This window comes from Chiloscyllium punctatum, chromosome 37, assembly GCF_047496795.1.
Source record: "Chiloscyllium punctatum isolate Juve2018m chromosome 37, sChiPun1.3, whole genome shotgun sequence".
Lineage (NCBI taxonomy): Eukaryota > Metazoa > Chordata > Chondrichthyes > Orectolobiformes > Hemiscylliidae > Chiloscyllium > Chiloscyllium punctatum.
In genome coordinates, this window is record NC_092775.1 from 39,665,579 (window position 1) to 39,688,004 (window position 22,426).

The 22,426-nt window shown below is 38.0% G+C and overlaps 1 protein-coding gene across 1 annotated transcript in view; it reads right to left on the reverse strand.

The window, feature by feature from the left end:
* Positions 1 to 962: 962 nt before the first annotated feature.
* The window catches only part of prex1 (phosphatidylinositol-3,4,5-trisphosphate-dependent Rac exchange factor 1), a 230,505-nt gene continuing 209,041 nt past the window's right edge, over positions 963 to 22,426 (reverse strand). Inside the window, exons 33-40 of the mRNA XM_072556629.1 lie at positions 21,537 to 21,639; positions 14,531 to 14,674; positions 13,906 to 14,011; positions 13,647 to 13,713; positions 12,651 to 12,841; positions 9,801 to 9,903; positions 9,609 to 9,676; positions 963 to 5,706 (exon numbers count right to left, since the gene is read on the reverse strand). Of these exons, the coding sequence (XP_072412730.1) occupies positions 5,664 to 5,706; positions 9,609 to 9,676; positions 9,801 to 9,903; positions 12,651 to 12,841; positions 13,647 to 13,713; positions 13,906 to 14,011; positions 14,531 to 14,674; positions 21,537 to 21,639 (825 nt within the window). The 3' untranslated portion in view covers positions 963 to 5,663. The remainder of the gene's footprint in view (positions 5,707 to 9,608; positions 9,677 to 9,800; positions 9,904 to 12,650; positions 12,842 to 13,646; positions 13,714 to 13,905; positions 14,012 to 14,530; positions 14,675 to 21,536; positions 21,640 to 22,426) is intronic.

Sequence of the window (22,426 nt, forward strand, 5' to 3'; positions counted from 1 at the left end):
TTATTGAGATAAGACAATATGATGAACCTTATTGTTTTAATTTTCTGGTTCGATATTGTATGTTTTGGTCTATTTTCTTTGTTTTAAGATGGCACTGGAGAGCGGTGACACTAAACAACACTTTTCACTGTATTTGTGACAATAAATCAAATCAATAAAGGTCTTGCAACTTGCTTCTGGTCCTCCTCTTCGTAAGGTCTCTAATTTCATTCTCTGGTATAATCCCATAGACGTTTGCACTCATTTTTAATGCAAGAAATCACCTTTAAACCTCTTTTAATGACAGCACTTAAAGAAACGACAAAAATAAGTTTGTCCAGGATAGTGTAAATTGTCTTAGATCCATCAGCAAAGTATGAGCCAACTTTGCACAAACATTACAACAGAGACATCACTGTTGAGTCCTGCTCAGAGGCTGTTCAGATCAGCATCCATTGCCTGCTACAGCACATGGTTCCTGCTGATCTTTCAAAGGACCTTTCTGGTTTTTTCTTTGCCACAATGTAAATTATCTTGGGAGTTCTAGTGATAATAAAGACAACACCCCCTTGCCAAGGACAGAGAAAATGACTGGGCAAGCATGGCTCATGGCAGGTTTGAATCTAAATTTGGAGAAAGAGAGGACTGCAGATGCTGGAGAAGTCAGAATCGAAAAGGGTGGCGCTCGAAAAGCACAGCAGGTCAGGCAGCACGCAAGGAGCAGGAGAGTCAGTATTTCGGCATAAACCTGATGAAAGGCTAACACCCAAAATTTGACTCTCCTGCTCCTTGGATGCTGCCTGACCTGCTGTGCTTTTCCAGTGCCACCCTTTTTGACTCTTCAGTCTATATTAACGTATGAAAAGAAATAAACTACAGTTCACCTGGACTGTTACATGTATGGATATTTCCAAATCTTATTAAGGTTTTACTGGACTGTTATCTTTGGGATATGCAGTTAAGAAGTAGGTACAGCCTCATAATTGTTATGAAAATCTTTATTGGTGACAAAGTAGTTACATTGCAAATGGTCTACAATTCTTATTTTCATAATGACATTAAATGTCTCTAATTCCTTTGACTTCAGTAATATTAACAGAAAGATGCAGAATTAAATAGGGAAGGTTGCAAACAGTAAAAGATACTATTCAACCACTGTTTTCACTTTATCAATGTAGTCATATAATGTAAATCTCTTTTTCACTTCACAAATGATCAATTATTCCAGTTCCTTTGCTTGTGACATTGATGATTTTAAGATGAGAATCAGTAACACTTCAGGGTTCAGTGGCCATGTTTTGAATAAAGAAGTCATTACATCAGTTAGCACACTTGAAAGGAGCATGCAGCTAATCCCAGCACGTTCCATCCCCTACACAGCACTAACTTACATTTTTGCAGGGATTTGCTGCAACATGCTTATTTAAAAGTGCTATTAAAGTCCACTCTGCAAATACATTTCAGTTCTGTCATTGACAGAAACTCATGCAACAGATCAAAGATATAAACAGAAAATGGCTTAAAATCTTTGTTACAAAAAAGATATATAATTTCAGGAAGTCAACTTGCATGTTGTGGAATGATTAATGTATTGGACATTTCAATAAGAAAGCATGCGGTGATTGATCATCCACTGCTATAGATATTTTGGGATAGTAAATTATTTCTTTAAATATTATGCAGTTTAATGATGAAATGAAAACAGGATTAAAGGCACATACACCCTTAAATGTAAATAAAAATTTATTTGCTAACAGGTTAAAACTGACAATCTAACTACTTCAATAAAATAGCATTTAAAATTAAACACTCACTGTACAACTGTAGAATTACAGAACAAAAACTACATCATGAACCTGATGTATTTACAACATTAGCAAAACAATGGTTACTAGCATTATACACAAAAATGGCTTTGTCAAATTTTAATAAGTCACTGGATGGAAGTACACCTCTTCCTTGCAGATCTTTGATAAAGAAAGTATTGCACTGGTCATGACAGAAACTGTTACAAGGGCTTGGTCCCTTCATCTAAAATCAGGAGAATTGATTGTCTTAATTTTACAGATCTGTGAATTGATATCTTCCAAAGAAGAGGTGCAATCTAGGACTTGAAGTGAAACATAATTGTGTTAATGTTCCTGAATGTTTAAAACAAGTAATTGCATCATACCAGTAAACAGAGATTAGACAAAAGTTAGAATAACTATGTACCGCTCTCTGTTTGTGCAGAACTAAACATTTTATATTGAGTATGTAATTGTACGTAAAGTTTTTTTATTAACAGCAAGTTTAGTTATGACATACATTTACTAATTGAGATCCAAATTCAGTGGATTCATTTTCTACTGAACATAATCATCATATTATACTTGACTTAAATACAGGCTGAGCAATAACACTTGAAATCACATGAAGATGCTAAAATATTCACTTTGATCAAGATGAAATTTTAAATATTGTCTGGTCCAATTTCAAATTTTCCTTTAATTTGGAATTTTAGTCTGGTACATGGTGAGTTAAGAAAACAATGATTTTTAAGCTGCAATGAATTAATATTGTGTAATGTAGGAAAAATGATTTGGGAGCCAGTTAAAAATGCTTATTATTTCTTAATCAAGTTATTCATTGTGCAAAGAAAAAGTTCCACACAGTGCCTAGGCTGAATCTATAAAAGCTGTGACTCGCTAGGCGAACAAGGGGAAAAGAAAAGTGTCTTGATTGCAATCCAGTGGCCTCTGGTGGAAAATTTGCTTGTGTAGAGCTTGGCTTAAGACAGACTCAACTATGAGAACTTTTGCCAAAAATCCCCATCTCACCTAAGAAATGAACACTTTCAGGAAATGAGATTTTGGGTGACAACTTATGTGCTCATATCCAGCAAGCACCTTCAGGAGAAAAGAGAATATTGGGTGAGGATGATTAAAGAAGAATTTTTGAAAACTACTGCATTTTCATAGTATTCATCACATAGATTCAGTCACACTAAGGTATCAAGGTAATACTGTATCTACTCAAGTAAAAGTCTGGAATTTTCTGTAAATCTTGTGTAAAAGTTTACCCTGGTTCTTCACAGACAACAGACCAATATTTGTGAGTCAAGCTATTATCCTGTACATAAATGTTACAATGAGGAAATTGATTTTTTTTGTGCTTATTGTATGTTTTGATGTACAATTCACACCAAAACTGGCATGAAAATTTAAGATGCAGCAGGTCAGAGTCAGGTGACAACTTCCCTTTCTGTGCAGCTCAGCTAAGCTCAGTTCCCTGTAGCATTCATGGAATACAATCATATTACTGTAACTTGTTTTTTTTTCCCTTTATTCAAATAAAGATCATTTGGGCTTCTGCTAATGATGCAATATTTTGGACTGTAGCATGAATTTCAGCCCCTCAAAAGTAGTATCCATGTAATAGTTGAGCCCATAAATTTAACCTTAAAAATGAGTCTAAAAGATTTGACTTTCACACGCGTATACACGGTATATCCATTAAAATTCTGTAGGGTATAGGACTAAATTACTACCAGTCTGCACCAAAATAACACAGAGAATATCAAAGACTGTTTAAATCTAGCACTGAAAGGAAGCAAAGCCTTTCTGCTGATGAAAGGAACTGAACTAAGTATCGTGTGCATTGCACAAAGGTTAAGTCACATATTTCTCAATTAATAACAAAATATACTGCTTTAGTGAACATGGAGAAGATGATTAATTGAGTGATGCAATGCTCTGTTCTCTGAACTACAGACAATACAGGAAATGACCGGATCAGAAATCATTAAATGTTCGGAAAATGAGACTGAACTGGAATTAAATCAGATGCAGTTTTTCTTTTTCACTTTGCTTTTATCATCTTCCTCAATTCTAACCCAAGTTATTATAATTCACAATTTAAATCATATGTACAAATAAGTAAAGCATTTGCTCAGCCAGTAAAATGGTCAAGTTAACTCTTGAAACAATTATATGAGAAGACATTTTACATTTAAAAGAAAATAGGTTATGACGATAGAATATTTACCATGTTAATACTGAACAAAATTTCAACCTAGCAAAGCAGGTGAATTTCAGGAGCTTATAATTCTAGCTTTAAGGCACTAGAAATGGGCTTCAAAATTTAAGCAATTAACCTTTTGCCCTGAGACAACTGCTTCAACACTTACCTATTGTGCAAATAAACAGAATTTTAAAAAAAAGTTAATTCTAAAACCATAAGTCTCACAAAATAATATCTTGCTATTTGTGACATAAAACAGAACAATTAGCTCAGATTAGATAGTCTTCAAATAATTCTACCCATGATATTAGCAATTTCAAACTGAAAACTTTGAGATGTGCAGAAGTTAAAATAATGTGGTCCATAATCTGTCCTTTTCTTTGTTACATGTCTGTTAGACTCCAGTTCGTCCCTTATTTATCCAGGTCAACAGGTTTTGAGTCACTTGGTATTGTGACAGAAGAATTTTGAATTAAGTACTGAAATTAGATGTAAACATAAACTTTCATGACTGCAACCGTAGGGAATGTTCAGTCATCTGTTGTCATAATTTCAAGAAAAATGCAAATGAATTAATGTTGGACATTTGCCTATTGATACTCAATTAAAACAAAAAGTAGATTGAAATACTGCCAGCCATAATAATAAAGCTAGTTGTGACAAAAACAGAACCATCAGAAATAGTCATGTTGACTGGCATCATTTGTAGGCTTTGAAACAGGATCCTGCAAGCGTAAGGCAAAACATACAAAACAGGCTGGGGAGCTTTGACAAATTCAAGGTGGTTTAGATTTTAAAGTAATGCTATCCTAAAATGTCAACAGGTTAGTTTTCATTTGAACTCAGCTTGTGTTGATAATAGCTGGTTTTAGTAAGTAAGTGGAACACTGAATTATTGATTCAACAGAACAAACACAATCTGGGCAATTCCAGTAGACCACATTCAATTATGCTGTCTCAGAAGCAACACAAAAAGCATAATAGCAAAGGGTACACTATAATTAAGAGAATCCTTACATTGTTTGTTCATTTAAAAATGACTCATTATAGCACGTTATATCAGATGCTCTGGTTAAGCAGAATGATGACAGCCTCTGTAGCTACACAACATAGTTACATGTACAGTACCATAGATGGTCTCGTGAGTATATTATATAACGTGTACTTTATATAAAAAAATAGCTTGAGATTCTCTGCTATCCTAATAACGTAATTGTATAGCACCTTACTTCTCTTACAGTCACTTATGTCCAATGCCGTTAGTATCTAAAAACGGTTGGTGCATAGTCTTTAGCTTGAGATGCATATGTAAATCAGTAGAACTCCAATGCTGTCAAAAATATGTGCTTGAACCCTCACTACACTGGCATAAGCCAGTCACCAAGATCCAAAGATTCTATGCATGATGAGGTACGCAAATACAAAAATTCTTAATTTTATAGCGCTTCCATAAGTTATTACAATACATCCAAATATTGATGCAGGTTGGGATAGTCGACTATCACTGTGCTATTAATGGAAATATCGCAAAACAACAGCTCTGTCTCTGTGCAGCTTTCTGTACATACATAGACACTTTACAGTTTGACTGTAACAAATAACAGACACAATATAATTGTACAATGTCTAACAGCTCTAGCGCTCAGGGAAGTCTTGGAAAGTGTTGACAAGAGAAGTTACTTTCATATGTCTCCATCGGAAGGTGGTTGACAGAGCCGGTATAACCTATGATGAAATAACAGGGATTAGTAACAAAGTGCATTTTAAAATCTACAGTCAACTTTATTCTCTAATGAAGAAGAGCAACAACAGAAATACATTCTTTCAGTTCAGAGATAAGCACAGTGCAAGGACAGCAGGTCTTCAGGTTTATAGACCTACAGAACAACTGGTTTTGCTACTCTGATTATAAACACATGACACTGAATTGGACAAATTTGAGATTGCTCCGTGGTAGACTTTTGCACTATTAATTAGTTGTTTAATTGAATCAGGTCCTACCTCAGGCTTATAAATGCCAAAAGCAAAGCCAAATACTGACATGTATATCGAATCAAACAATGGTCACAAATAAAGAGAATAGCATTCAGCCTGTCGTACCTGTGCTGGCCCTCTGAAGGGACAACGCAATTAATTCCATTGTTCTGTGCTGTAATTCTGCAATTTTGTTCTTATCCAGTTAATGATCTAATTGCCCTTTGAACATCTCAAGCGACCCTGCTTCCACCACACTCTTAGGCCTTACATTCCAAGTCCCAAGCACTGTGTGAAAATGTTTTTCTTCAGATTGTATTGCTTCTTTGGTCAATACCTTGAGTCTGTGCCCTCGGGTTCTCAATCCTTCTCTCAATGGGCACCGTATCTCGAACAAGTCTTCTATTAGCTTCCTCTTCTCTAAAGAGAACAGCCCTAATTTCCCCAACCTTTTGACCAACTGCAGTTCCTCAACTTTGGTAATATTCTTGTGATTTTTTTAAAGCACTATCTTGAATATCTTCACACCCCACGTGTGGTGCAACAATCCAGTTGATATCAAATTAACAGTTTACCACAAATTCCTTGCTTTTGTACTCTGTGACTCTACTGATAGCACCTGCTCATTTAATCTGTTCTAATATCGTCAATAAAATACGCAGGTCCTTTCGCTCCAGCATCCCATGCAGAACTGAACCCTACACTTTGTATTGCTTCTTTATATTTTTCCTACTAAAATTAATCACTTCACAATGCTTTGCATGAAATTCTATCTACTTCTTTACTGCCACATACAGCCTCTGAAATGAAAAATGGAAGTGTGGAAAAAACTCAGCAGGTCTGGCAGCATCCTTGAAGACAGAAACAGAGATATTGTTTCAAATCCTCATTCTGCTTCTTTCTCCACACATGCTGCTAGACCTGTTGCATTCCTCCAGAACTTTTTATTTTAATTTTGCTTTTATGTTCCTTTGAAATTCTACACTATCCTCCTAATTCACAATATCATTGAGTTTCATATCTGCAAAATTTAAATTTGTGCCCTATACACAAAGGTCTAGTCTATTAATAACAAAGTCTAGGGGTTTGAACATTAATCCCCAGGAAACTTTAGTATAAACCATCCTCCAGTTCAAAAAAGAACTAGTCATCACACCCCAGTTTCCTGTGACTCAATTCCAATTTCATATCCATATTTCTACTGTCCTTTTTTTAACATGAGTTTTAATTTTTCCTCACAAATCTGCTGTACTCTAACATGACCTTCTGGAATTCCATTTCATTAAAAGCATTTAGCCTCATTAACCTTTCCCTTACCTCATCAAAAAACTTAAGCAAGTTAATTAAACATAATTCACCCTTAACAAATCCATGCTGAATGTTCCTTAATTGATCAGATCTTAAATTATCATTGCTTAGAGCCTCCCTACCTCGAAGGTTAAATTGATTAAGTGGAATTGCTGGGTTTATCTTTACACCCTTTTTGAACAAGAGCAACATTTACAATTCTCCAGTCCATAAGGCAATCAGAAATAGGAGCCGAATTAGGCTATTTGGCCCATCATGGCTGCAATATTTCTCAACCCGTTCTCCTGCCCTCTCCCTGTAATGATTGATCCCTTCACTAATCAAGAATTTATCTATCTCTGTCTTAAATGCAATCTCAATGGCTTGTACTCCATAGTCTTCTGTGACAATAAGTTCCACAGATTCATCATTCTCTGGCTGAAGAAATTCCTTCTACCTCAGTTCAAAAGGGTCATCCCTTCACTCTGGGGCTATGCCCTCAAGTTCTACTTTCTCTGACTATTGGAAACATTCTCTCCAGATCTACTCTATTCAGGCCTTTCAGTATTCTGTAAATTTCGGATTCCCCCTCATCCTTCTAAACTCCATTGAGTACAGTCCCAGGGTCTCAACAGCTCCTCATTTGACAAGCAATTCATCTCCAGGATCATTCTTGTAAACCTTCTCTGGACCCCTTCAATGTCTGCACATCCTATCTTAGATACAGGGCCTAGAATTGCTCACAATATTCCAATTCTGGCCTGACCGGGGCCTTATACAGCCTCAGCAGTACATCTCTGCTCTTGGATTCCAGTCCTCTTGAAACGAATGCCGATGTTGCATTTCCTGTCATAGCTGCCAGTTGAACTAGGACTCCCAAGTCCCTTTGTGCTTTAGATTTTCAAATCCTTTACCAACGGAGGGTCACCAATGTCTCTATTCTTCCTACTAAAGTGCATAAGCCACAATTTCCCACATTGTATTCCATCTGTTATTTACTCACTTTCCTAGCTTGTCAAATTCCTTCTGTAGTTTCCCTGCCTCCTTAACACTACCTGTCTCACCACCTTTCTTTGTGTCATCTGCAAATCTAGCAACAGTGCCCTCAGTTCCCCTGGCACCAGCCCTGAATTTAAGGAAAATTAGATAGTTATGGTCAATGCCTATGTAATTTTAATTCACATTTCTCTCAATATCCTTGGATCCATCTCATCCAGTCTTAGAACTTTATTAACCTTTAGGACAGATGACCAATCCAATTCCATTTCCTTAACTTCAGATTTCAATTTCAAAACTCCTAGTGTTTGAATTACCACCAACTTGGCCTGGGCAACATCTTGGTAAAGACAGATGCAAAATATTCATGTCATACCCCAGTCTCTTCTCAAGTTCCATGCCTAAATTTCATTCTTACTTCCTACTTGGCCCCACTCCTCCTTTACCAATCTTTTACTATTTATGCGTTTACAGAATACAGTACATGAAAATTCCCTTTTATAATACCTGCCAGCTTCTTCTCATATTCGTTCATGTCTACCTTGCTTGTTTTTCCTCTCGAAACTTGTCACTTTCAACCTGGCTCTTAATTGTATGATCAACCTGATAGCTTTATAGACATACTTTCTCTGCATCATGTTAGTCTTGATTTGTTTTGCCATCCATGGAACACTGTATTTGTCCCAGCTTTCTACTTATTGGGAAAATGCCTTGATGAGTGTTGAACTTTCTCTTCATTAAAGCCTAATTTTGTGTCTTTGGATGATGTCACAGAATGGCAGCATGTGTACAATGAAAACAAGCAAAGAAGCTTGGTGGAACCTGCATTAATAGTGCAGAAGCTGTAAGAAACAAGTAATTCTGTGTCTATAACATGACAGAAAATGATGGAAATAGGTGAAGTAGTCCAATTCAATTACACCATGAAAAGAAACATTGGAAGAGGGTGGTGTGATCAACCATATAAGAGGCTGCCAATAGCTAGAGGAGGAGGGGGATACTTAGCTACAGTCATAGTCAGGGGGATTTTATGTGTAGGTGTAATAAGGGTTGTTTATTTCAACGTTGTGATCAGGTTGGAAACCTGATTAGATGGGTCTGTGCGGGGGTGGGGGTGGGTCGCAGCCAAAACTAACATTGCACGAGCTGTAACAGGCCTTAAATTGACAGACAATGCCATGTTCAAGATCTAGACAGAGAGAAAAAATAACTACACTTAAAAGCACTGTGAGGTTGGTGAAATGTTTTACATTCCTAATATTGGCCTGGATGGGATTCTTAAAGTGTTGCTGGCTGAACTAGAAGGAACCACTTGTGCAAACTCTCAGATCCGACATAAGATATTACAAGCAAACACATTTATAACTTGCCTTGGTACAAGTTGTGGCATCTGATCCATTACTTTCAAATTTTTGGCTGAATTCTCAACCCTCGCACCCTGTAGAAAGAAAAGAATCCGTTGTTCTGAAGTAAGGGCAACTGGGCTACACACTGAAGACAACAGTTTTAAACTATTCAACACATGCCATGAAATCCACTTAATTGGTCTTAAAGAATCTTACCTGTTTTCTCATAATGTCTGTTGCCTGCATGATACATCTAGGTAAGAGTCCATGACTACGAGCCAAAATAACTGCTTGTTCCAGGGTCACACTTAAAGTACTCCTGAATAAAATGAAAATATCAAGACAGTTAACGTCCCCTGTGGATTTTCCATCATAAAGGCAAAACATCTTCAGCATGATCTGCTCAGATCAGGAGGAAACAAAAGAGCTGATTGATATTACAAACTCCTACAGAAGAATGAAAGCCATGTTTCTCTGAAGCAAATTCATTAACATACAAAATTAATTTCCCAAGATTATGATGTTGGCCCCACGGATAGGAAAAGTAAAATTATATCCTGTTCTCTTTTATGTTCAAAAATGTGATTTGTTAATTTTACATCTGGAAACTTTGATTTTACTTCATGGGCTAAGCCGAAGTAAAGACATTTATTATTATTTGGTCAAAGTGGTAAAATTTGTTGGTGTATTTCAGGAAAGTCAGTATTTCTGGAAAGAGGTTTTCACCTTGTACCTATCAAGTCATTTCGCAAGATTCAAGGGGAAAACCAACATTTATACCATGTGAGAGGACGGTGCTGATTGGTAGAGACATTGACAGTTAACAGCCAGGCTTTGTTTAAATTTTAAAGCAGACAGGGTGACTGACTGATGAAGTCACGATTTGAGAAATGAACAAACGAAAGGCTGTCACCCATTTTGTTGAGTTGAAACAAACACACTGGAGTACATGTTCTTTCTGTTTGCAGAAAATAACAGGGCCTTGTATACTAACATATGCAATGTCCAGTACATGCACTGTCTTCTCATCCAATATAAATGTTGGTTTACTCCTTGAATTGATATTTTTGCAAAACTTCCTGATCAGTGCACGACAAGAAACATTGGCAAAATGTGTCCTTTCTCAGCAAAACTAATATTCTGTACTACCAAAAGCAGTAGCTTAGTACAGCTTCAGGAGTTGACAATTATTGACAGTACAAAAAGGCTGAAGATAGTTTAAGTAACAAGTTGCTGAATCTCGGGTTGCTCTAGTACATGAAATAAATCAAACTCAACTATGTGGGAGGCCCAGTGTGAGACTAAAGCACTTGGGAATTGCCACTTCAAAAATGAGAAATTGCGACTAAAATACAATAGGATAATGCACTACTGATGTTTGGTTTAGCATGGAAAACCAGTTTAATGTTTACATAAGATCCATGGTCTCTTAAACAAAGCTAAACAATACCAAAATTTATCCTGCAAAAAGAGAACATTGATCTTTTAAAATTAACTAAATTTTGAGATTGTACACCAGTAACGATGAAAGAAAAAGTAGCAAGATGTTAGAATACAGAATTAAACAGATTTTGCACTGCAAGTAAAACTTGACTGAGTGGCTCATGTTCTGAGAATATTCAATTAATAAGGCCAATAGATAATTTAAATGCAAGAGGTTCAGATTTGGATGATATACTTTGCTGTAGCAATGACAGATGTTATCTGCTGGCTTCCGTATACTTCTAGATAATAGAAATATAATAAATTGACCTTTAATGATTCAAAAGACAGGTAACGGAAGATTCCACTATTTGTGCTAAATATATACTAAACAACAAAGTATACAGCAACATGCATGTAAATAGAATGTCTTAAATATTTTGTTCCAATTAATTATTTTTGAAATATAATCACTCAAGTGGCAAATGGTGTAGCTCCTAACTTCTCACAAATAGCAAGGCAATAACTAACTGGATAGTCCTTTTGAAAAAATCAGTTTTGGTTGAGGGATAGGTGTTGATCAGACACAGAACGACTTTGTTTATCTTTTAACACCATTTTAAACATACAGATAGGGCCTTAGTCTAATAGCCAAACTGGTGCTTTAGAAAATAGAGTGCTCTGATTGAAGTTTTACAACAATCCCCTTTCTAACACGAACTTACACCCAAATCCAGTACTACGTTCACAGTCTCCAATGCAACCAACAGCTGGTGTTTGATTTGCACTAGTCTGTCAATGATAAAGGGCACTACTTCACTTTTTTCCCATAAATTCATATTCACCTCATCAATGACCATCTAAGATTGTCAAAACTTGCAGCATTTAAAGTGCTGCGAAACCCGGGACTCAACTTTACAATGCTTGGATTCTCCAATAAAACCCTGCTATAACTTAGAGTCTGCTGATCAATTACAAGTGAGGCTATTTGTATTCCTGGCTAGATTTCACAACACAGGCAACAAAATACCAGCAGCACATTAACAGCTGTAAGTGTATTTCAGTTTGCTGTCGAAGAATGTGGTGCTGGAAAAACACAGCCAGTCAGGCAGCATCTGTATTGACGTTTTAGGAATAAGCCCTTCATCAGGAATGCTTCCTGGTGCCTCCTTCATCAGCATTTCTGATTGAGGGCTTATGCCTGAAACATCAATTCTCCTGCTCCTCGGATGCTGCCTGACTGGCTGTGCTTTTCCAGCACCACACTCTGACTCTGATCTCCAGCATCTGCAGTCCTCACTTTCTCCTATTTCAGCTTACTGCCTTCTGACCTTCTTCAGTAGTACTGGGAATAACAATTTATTTAGAATGTGTTACATATCATTGAGCTAATATTATAAAACTAATTATAAAATCTGGATTACCACGATAGCAGAGTGAGTGAATCCAAGATTTATGCAAAACTTTAATGAGAGCTCTTTAAGTTCTAAATGAACGATCGTACTATAAATATTCAACATTACCAGCTTCATCATCATATTCTGATAATGGTACGGTAAAATTTCCACAACATTTCAAGAGTGCACAGCAAAGTCACTGCACTGTTTTAACAGAAAAGACAGATAAGTGACAGCTTTGATTTACCTTTGTATACCAGTGCTGCACATAACAATCTGACAAGCTCCAAGCCTGTTGCAAAGCTCAGAAGATATCGGCAAGACTGCAATCCCGGAAGCATTATTGCTTGAGTTCACTGTGGATGTTGAATGTTTTGGGCCTATGTACAACTCCATCAATCGCCGAAGTTCCTCCAGTGCATTGAGAGGACGTAACAGCTATGAGGTTTGAAATGAAATGTGTTAGGGAGGATTCTGGTTTGTGTCAAGCTTGTAGATACAAGCAACGTCATTGTACTTCATGAAGTAGCTAAACCCTCTTGTCAATTTTTTTTCTTGGCCGGGATTTTTCTGATTGCAATATTAAAACACAGTAAGCTATACAGAGTTCGATATCACTCAGCGTATATATTCATTTTGCTTCAAAAAAATAACTGAACAACTACATTGAATTTAAGAGCAGCATTCAGTCTAATGTGTGTGTGCTGGTGTTATTGTTCCATACAATTCTCCCTGCACACTATCATCAAATTTGCTTATTCTGTGCATCCTCATGGAAACATAGAAAATAGGAGCATGAGAAAGTTATTCTTCCTTCAAGCCTGCTCTGCCATTCAACGTGAGCATGTCTGGTCGTCCAACTCAGCACTTTGTTTCCCCTTTCTTGAAGGCATTCAGTGCCTTGGCCTCAAGCATGTACTTAACAAAAAGATACTTTAAGCAAGATTAGCTTTTCATGATACCCCTTAAAATGTAAAATGCAAGTCAAACATAGTTGCTAGATGACCATGCAAAATTGAGAAAAAAACTCATGACATACATAACTGCAGAATTTGGCATGGATGAGTAAGACACACAGTAGGATTTACAAATGGTTTCTGCTTGCATTGGTGACAGTGACTTTTAATTGCTTGACAATGCTAATAAATCTGCTTTTCCATCAAATACATATTATCCAAAGTCATAAGAAGTGTTCAGTAGAGAAAATGACAAAGGTTTCTTTAGACTTCTAGACACACCTTACCTGGTTTATCTTTACAGCTGTAGTCGAAGAATCAGAAGGTAAATTAGACCGTTCTAGATAGAAAGCCCTATGGAAAGATTTTTAAAGAAATAAAATTTGCTTCAAATTATGGGTTAGATATATAACTGAGGCCCATTTTAAAATTTACCACAAAATCTTGGGTAGACTTATCTAAATCTGCATTTTATTGAGTTGCTTCAAGGGATAATCAACCGAAAAGCATTCCAATTTCTTTTCATTCCACAAATAATTAACTTACCTGAGTTTTCGATAATAACATTTAACTTTTTCAAGAGAAGCTGAATTGATCAGTTGTTGGAATTCTTCTGCCGATGCATTTTCTGAAGAACATCTGTTCTCAAGAGCTAGAGACAAAATATGGTTACTACTATGTTGGTACAGAACCTTGTTGTGATCATTACAAAAAATACTTATTAAAAACTAAAAGCAAGTAATAACTTAGCACACTATTATAACAGAGTGTAATATTTGAATCATAAATCTGGATTTTCATTTTGTCTTCACTTCCTTAAATGTCTTGATAACTCCAAATTGTTAACAAGTATGAGTTTGCTTGTTAAATTAAGCAATGCTTTCCACAATCTGGAAGAGACCTATTGGTTTGAAGCAATTTCCTGTATTGTTCATTGCAGTTTAAGCGGTTGGTTCATAAAGAAACACAGTGCAGAAGATGCAATAAGTTACAAGTGCAACTGATGATCAGAGAAAACATAAATCAGTAGTAAATTTCCAATAACATGAGACACTTAATACAAACTGGTGGGTTTGAGCAACAAGTAAAATGTACCCATTATAAAATAGTTATAGACATATTCAACTGGTAAAAACAGAAAAATTACAATGCAAATTAAAACAAATTTTACCTTGAGTGAAGAGCACTGTGTGTAGCTTTAAGCTTCCCCCATTCTGAAACTTAGAAGGCAACTCCATAAAGTTATGATTTTCAAGATAAAAGATAACTTTCAACGCTTGGCGACTTCCATCTATATGGTAAGTGATAGGGTTGTCTGCAAAAATAAAATCAAAATCAAATTTCAACATCAGTGAAAGATGGCACATTTTAAGATATTTTTCTCTGTTAACCAGTGAAGGAACCTAGGGCTAGGTGACTGTTAAATCTGAGCCCAGCAGAAAACTGGAGTTCATTTGGACTAGGATTAAAACAAAGTAAATATTCCTCCAAGTATGGTGGGGGAAAAAAGTACTGGCACTTGGTGGATTTGAGAAAGAAAGCAAAATAATCTCAGATGTTGTTTCTAATGTTAGGAGACAATGTTTTCAAATAAAAGAAATGGCAAGCCAATCAACTAGTCAGAAACAAAAAAATGCATAGCCATGTTCAAAATATAAAATTCCTTAATATAAACCTTTAGATGACACTCTAAACCACTGAGTTCACAACATCAGTAGCAGCTTGCTCCTGTTTCAGTGCAGCTCATATTTTATCCCCAGTCCCTGGGGATCTAGGGTCAACATAGATGAAATTTTAGAGTGATGGGATTTAACAGCTCAGAAAGAAGCCACTTGGCAAACCATACCTTTAACTGTGTTTACTTTACCTACTGGTTAAATCATCTTATGCTAAATTACAGCCTAAAAGACACCTTAAATGATACTTCAAAATACAGTATTAAATCAATATGTAATCTATTGTCCTGGAATTCTATAAATTGCAGTCTGCTATTGCAGACATGGCTTATGTACACCAACATGAAAACAAACCTAATGTACATTAAACAACAACTGCGAAAGCCTGAGTTTACTAAAGTTATAATATTCAGCTCCTTGCAATAGTTTACCCTAATAAGACCTAATTATTTTTCAATTAAAAGGCTGTTGAACTGAGAATTTTTAAATTGATCCGATTCATAATAAAATATTAATAGAAAGCAGCAAAGTAAATGCAATTGCAAAGGTAATAATGTGCTAGCATAATGAAAAGAAACCCATTTGATGGAGGATCATTTGAACCACACATTGAGAAACAGATGAACAGAGTCCTTGGAGTTGAAAGGCAATTTAGTTAAATGAGGGTATGCTGAGGTCAACCAGTGGAAAGAGATTAGGGTGAATTCCCCATGCAATATATTAGCAAGTCTTTAAAACCTTGAGGGAAGGTGATCCCCAACAGAGTGTTTTCATCCCAGAATGGAAAGGCCAGCAGCAGCAGATCAACGGAGGATCTTACATACTTCTGTGTCACAGGATTGCAGCTTAAATCCCTTTGGAAGCAAACTGTCCATTTAATTGCTAAAATTAGATGTTGTACATATAGATTCATATATCCAGTATCACCATCATTTTTCCATTTCTGGAAGCAATGAGGTCATATTTCAGAAGTGTCTATTTTACAGTACAAATAGGCTTTGAAACTACATTACAAGTAACACAATCCCGTGCTGTATGATCAGACTTGCCAAAGTCAGGCTGAGCTTGTTTTTGAAACATCTCACAGCCAGAAGCCATGTAACACAGTAAATTCAAATCTGTTTATTCAAATCACAAACTGCAGGCATTAAAGCCCTCGTGACTAAAGTAGGGTGACACAGTATATGGAAGCACAGCTTCTCTCATCAAGCAGCTTGAATCATTTCTGCAAACATTTAGGACGAAATGCATTTTTTAAAAATGCTATAATAAGTGATAATCACAGATCTGCACACATGGCTCTCAAAAAGTAATTTTCCAAATGGAAAGACTCAATCCCTCAGAAAAAATACAATTTTAATTTTTCTGTTTTTCGACCCCAGGGAAAAGACTGCCTATTTACCCTATCCGTGCCCCTCATAATTTTATACAGGTTTACAAAATTATGAGGGGCATGGATAGGGTAAATAGGCAAAGTCTTTTCCCTGTGGTCGGGGAGTCCAGAACTAGAGGGCATAGGTTTAGGGTGAGAGGGGAAAGATATAAAAGAGACCTACAGGGCAATGTTTTCACACAGAGGGTGGTACGTGTATGGAATGAGCTGCCAGAGGATGTGGTGGAGGCTGGTACAACTGCAACATTTAAGAGGCATTTGGATGGGTATATGAATAGGAAGGGTTTGGAGGGATATGGGCTGGGTGCTGGCAGGTGAGACTAGATTGGGTTGGGATATCTGGTCAGCATGCATGGGTTGGACAGAAGGGTCTGTTTCCGTGCTGTACATCTCTATGACTCTAAACTCTCTTCCTTAATCTTATTTTCCTTCCTGTAAAATTGTTTTAAATAAATCATGATCTGCAGTTTGCACCTCAGTGAGGCTATTTTCCAATTTGTTCGGTTGAAGAGCCTCATTGTTGCTTTACACACAGGTGCTGGAGAGGACACCACATCAAAACAAATGTTGACTAAGTAGAAATCTTCACTGACAAGATATGAAAAATGTGTCCATAACCGTATGCAAACTGAACAGTGAAAATTCTTCCCTCATCGCTGAAAGCAAGAAATGAGCTACAGTTGGTGCATATATTGTTTGAGTTTACATTTCATCCCTTATGCATGCCTGCCTGCCTTTTTGTGAGGTATATAACTAACAGTTTTCTGAATAAAAATGAGAATGATCCAACGCATTTATATGCAATTCGAGCAACAGTACTTTGCATGAAAGAGATACCCCATGATATGCAAACTACCTTATTGTTAGACAAGTTGTGTCACTTGCATTGGCTTTGCAAAAATAAATTGGAGATCTGATTAAAGCTCAGAGTTAGAACAAACAGAGTTGTTGTCTCTGGTTTGTTACCTGTGCCACGTGATAGAGAGTCGAGGAATAGGGGGAGAGAGCAGTTAAATGCGTGGCTACAGGGATGGTGCAGGAGGGAGGGATTCCGGTATCTGGATAACTGGGGTTGTTTCTGGGGAAGGTGGGACCTCTATAAACAGGATGGTCTACACCTGAACCTGAGGGGCACCAGTATCCTTGGGGGGAGGTTTGCTAGTGCTCTTTGGGGGGTTGTTTAAACTAACTCTGCAGGGGCATGGGAACCTAGACTGTAGCTTTAGGGTGCAGGACCTGGAGTGTAGGGAGGTTAGGAACATGGCATCAATCTCGAAGGAGGGTGCCTGTAAACAGGAAGGTGGCTTGAAGTGTGTATACTTCAATGCGAGAAGTATACGAAATAAGGTAGGTGAACTTGCAGCATGGATTGGTACCTGGGATTTCGATGTTGTGGCTATTACGGAGACATGGGTAGAACAGGGACAGGATTGGCTGTTGCAGATTCCAGGGTTTAAATGTTTTAGTAAGATCAGAGGTGGGGGTAAAAGAGGGGGAGGTGTGGCATTGCTTGTCAAAGATAGTATTACAGCGGTGGAAAGGACGATGGATGAAGACTCGCCATCTGAGGTAGTTTGGGCTGAGGTTAGAAATAGGAAAGGTGAGGTCACCCTGTTAGGAGTTTTCTTCAGGCCTCCTAATAGTCCTAGAGACATAGAAGAAAGGATTGCGAGGATGATTCAGGAGAAGAGTGAAAGTATTAGGGTGGTTGTTATGGGGGACTTTAACTTTCCAGATATTGACTGGGAAAGCTATAGCTCGAGTTCATTAGATGGGTCGGTGTTTGTCCAATGTGTGCAGGAGGGTTTCCTGACACAATATGTAGACAGGCCAACAAGAGGTGAGGCCATACTGGATTTGGTTCTGGGTAACGAACCAGGTCAGGTGTTAGAATTGGAGGTAGGTGAGCACTTTGGGGACAGTGACCACAATTCGGTGACTTTTACTCTAGTGATGGAGAGGGATAAGTGTGCACTGCAGGGCAAGAGTTATAGCTGGGGGCAGGGAAATTATGATGCGGTGAGGCATGACTTAGGATGCGTGGCTTGGAAAATTAGGCTTCAAGGGAAGGGCGCAATCGATATGTGGAGCTTGTTCAAGGAGCAACTATTGAGTGTCCTTGATAAATATGTACCTGTCAGGCAGGGAGGAAAGGGTCGTGTGAGGGAGCCGTGGTTTAATAAGGAATTGGAATCCCTTGTTAAAGGGAAGAGGGTGGCCTATGTAAAGATGAGGCGTGAAGGTTCAATTGGGGCGATTGAGTGTTATAAGGTAGCCAGGAAGGATCTAAAGAGAGAGCTAAGAGCAGCAAGTCTGGGGACATGAAAAGTCCTTGGTTGGTAGGATTAGGGAAAACCCAAAGGCTTTCTATAGATATTTCAGGAATAAAAGAATGACTAGGGTAGGAATAGGTCCAGTCAAGGATAGTAGTGGGAAGTTGCGTGTGGAGGCTGAAGAGATTGGGGAGACACTGAATGAACACTTTTCATCAGTATTCACTCAAGAACAGGACATTGTCGCCGATGTGAATATTAAGTCACAATTAATTAGAATGGATGGCTTTGAGGTATGTAGGGAAGAGGTGTTGGAACTCTGGAAAGGGTGAAAATAGATAAGTCCCCTGGGCCTGATGGCATTTATCCTAGGATTCTCTGGGAAGCAAGGGAGGATATTGCAGAGCCATTGGCCTTGATTTTTATGTCCTCATTGTCTACAGGAATAGTGCCAGAAGACTGGAGGATAGCAAATGTGGTTCCCTTGTTCAAGAAGGGGAGTAGGGATAACCCTAGTAACTATAGGCCGGTGAGTCTCACTTCTGTTGTGGGCAAAGTCTTAGAGAGAATTGTAAGGGAGAGGATTTATGAACATCTGGATAGGAATAATGTGATCAAGGATAGTCAGCATGGTTTTGTGAAGGGCAGGTCGTGCCTCACAAACCTTATTGAATTCTTTGAGAAGGTGACGAAGGAGGTGGACGAGGGTAAAGTGGCAGATGTGGTGTATATGGATTTTAGTAAGGCGTTTGATAAGGTTCCCCATGGTAGGCTACTGCACAAAATACAGAGGTATGGCTTTGAGGTGCGTTGGAGGTTTGGATTAGGAATTGGCTGGCTGGAAGAAGACAGAAGGTAGTAGTTGATGGTAAAGGTTCATCTTGGAGTGCAGTTACTAGCGGTGTTCCGCAAGGATCTGTTTTGGGACCATTGCTGTTTGTCATTTTTATAAATGACCTGGAGGAGGGGCTAGAAGGGTGGGTGAGCAAGTTTGCGGATGATACGAAAGTCCGTGGAGTTGTTGACAGTGAGGAAGGATGGGCAGGTTACAGCGGGATATAGATAAGCTGCAGAGCTGAGCAGAAAGGTGGCAAATGGAATTCAATGTAACTAAGTATGAAGTGATTCACTTTGGTAAGAGTAACAAGAAGATGGGGTACTGGGCTAATGGTCAGATACTTGGTAGTGTGGATGAGCAGAGGGATCTTGGTGTCCATGTACACAGATCTCTGAAAGTTGCCACCCAGGTAAATAGTGCTGTGAAGAAGGCATATGGCGTACTGGCTTTTATTGGTAGAGGAATTGAGTTCTGAAGTCCTGAGGTCATGTTGCAGTTGTATAAGACTCTGGTGCAGCCGCATCTGGAGTATTGTGTGCAGTTTTGGTCGCCATACTATAGGAAGGATGTGGAGGCACTGGAACGGGTGGCAGAGGTGGTTTACCAGGATGTTGCCTGGTATGGGAGGAAGATCGTATGAGGAAAGGCTGAGGCACTTGGGCGGTTTTCATTGGAGAAAAGAAGGTTTGGGGTGACTTGATAGAGGTGTACAAGATGATTAGGGGTTTAGATAGGGTTGACCATAAGAACCTTTTTCCACGTATGGAGTCAGCTATTACGAGGGGGCATAGCTTTAAATTAAGGGGTGGTAGGTATAGGACAGATGTTAGGGGTAGATTCTGTACTCAGCGAATCGTGAGTTCATGGAATGCCCTGCCAGTAGCAGTGGTGGACTCTCCCTCTATATGGGCATTTAAATGGGCATTGGATAGGCATATGGAGGATAGTGGGCTAGTGTAGGTTAGGTGGGCTTGGATCAGCGCAACATCGAGGGCCAAAGGGCCTGTACTGCGCTGTATTTTTCTATGTTCTATAAATGTAGTGCAATTCCAAAAGCCCCTTGTATATATTCTTTACCTTTGAGTACATCACAAATATTTTGATAGATATTTGTAGAAGCATTTGCCTCATATCAGGACTCTTAATTTTGTGTATCTACTCTGGATTCCCTGGTCATACTTTATCTTGTGTACAATTTTATCCCTTTTTTATATTGTTAAAACTGTTAGATCATTTTCCCCTTCTTATGAGTGAACCATCTCTGCCTGCCCCTGTAACTGCACTGACTCTTCACAACTAACTGGCTCCACTATAGTCTCCAATCCACTATATTTGAATAGGCATCTACACCTATCCCTTTCTCTAATATAGGCGCAGTGTGTTCTTTTTTTCTGAAGTCTTCTCCCAACCCCGCATCCACACAGCACTTTCTGTCTGTAAGTATCTCATATCAGGGTGCTGTTTTCCCAAGTCAGGTACATTGCGGTTTAGATGCAGTGCGTAGTTGTCCTCCTCTGCACCAACAATGTGTCTCAGTTCCAACCTCATATTTTCAATTTATTAGCCTGTAGGCTCTGAACAAAGTTGCCAAATTAGCAACCTCACTAAGGTACACAGTTACACAGAGAATGAGATAAGGTCTGCCCAAACTTTCATCACAATTAATTCCCAACACCAGCATGAGATGCTCTTCCTGAAAGGCCCAGTTGGATCGGAACGCATGTTGCAGTCATGAAAAAAAAGCACCTTATCTACTGTATAACACTAACTTCTAAACTCTTGATTTTTTCACAGGATATACTGTTGACCAAAAAGGGCAGACAGCTTTGCTTCAAGGAGTACAATGCTCCTGAAACAAAACCTCTTTCTGTGCAAACTATAAATTTATTTTGATTCATAGTTATTACTATAGTGTTTCACTTTCCTTGAACACAATTTCAGTATCAACCGTAAATATTGCTTAATGTTTAAGCCAATATAGTATTTGAAATCCTTACTTGCTACTGGGTATTCATGTTCCAGCTGTCTAAAATAGAATGTTACATTATCCAGATCAGACAAGGCGACCTTGGTGTCTTCCAGCATGATGCGCTCATCTTTCTGTGCAGGAGTAAAAAGATAACTATTAATTCCAGCACACTGAAATAAACAGCATGAAATATCCAACCTCCAGAAGCAGTAGAAGATAATGCAGCTGGCTTTGCATCCATCAAGCAATTGCTTCAATAAATTCCTCTCACATATTATCTTACTTCGTGCAATTCTAATAGATATTTTTATTAGAAATATAACATTTTTACAAGTCTACAAAAATAAACAAAACTCTCATATACAAACATTGATATACAATTAAATCAAATATATAATAGCCAAAATTTAACAAAAGAAAAAAATACCGAAAAAGAAAAAAAAAACAAAACTCAACTGTCTACTAATCTAACCTACAACTAACCAGAGTGTATATTTAAATCTCTTACATGCTCGGAATGTGTTAACATCAGATGTAATAAAACCCGTAGTCGTGCGGGATTCCTCTCCTAAGGGGCCCCGGACCAGCCAGGTTTGTAATCTCAATTAAGTAAAAGCCCTTGTTAGGATAGCCGAAATATCTGTAGTTATGTAATTCAAGAAGGGCTGCCATATTTTATAAAATAATTCGGTCTTTTGGTGCACCATATTTGTAAGGAGGTCAAGGGGAATACATTCCATAATTAATCTGTGCCAATTTGAAAGTCCAGGGGGGCCCTCAGCCACCCAGTTCACCAAAATATTTTTGCTTGCACAGAAAGAGAGAATAGAAAATAGTCTCTTCCCGTACATGTCCAGGGAGGGAAAGTTTGAAAAGCCCAAAAGGAGAGATACAGTGTCCACTTTAATTTCCATTTCT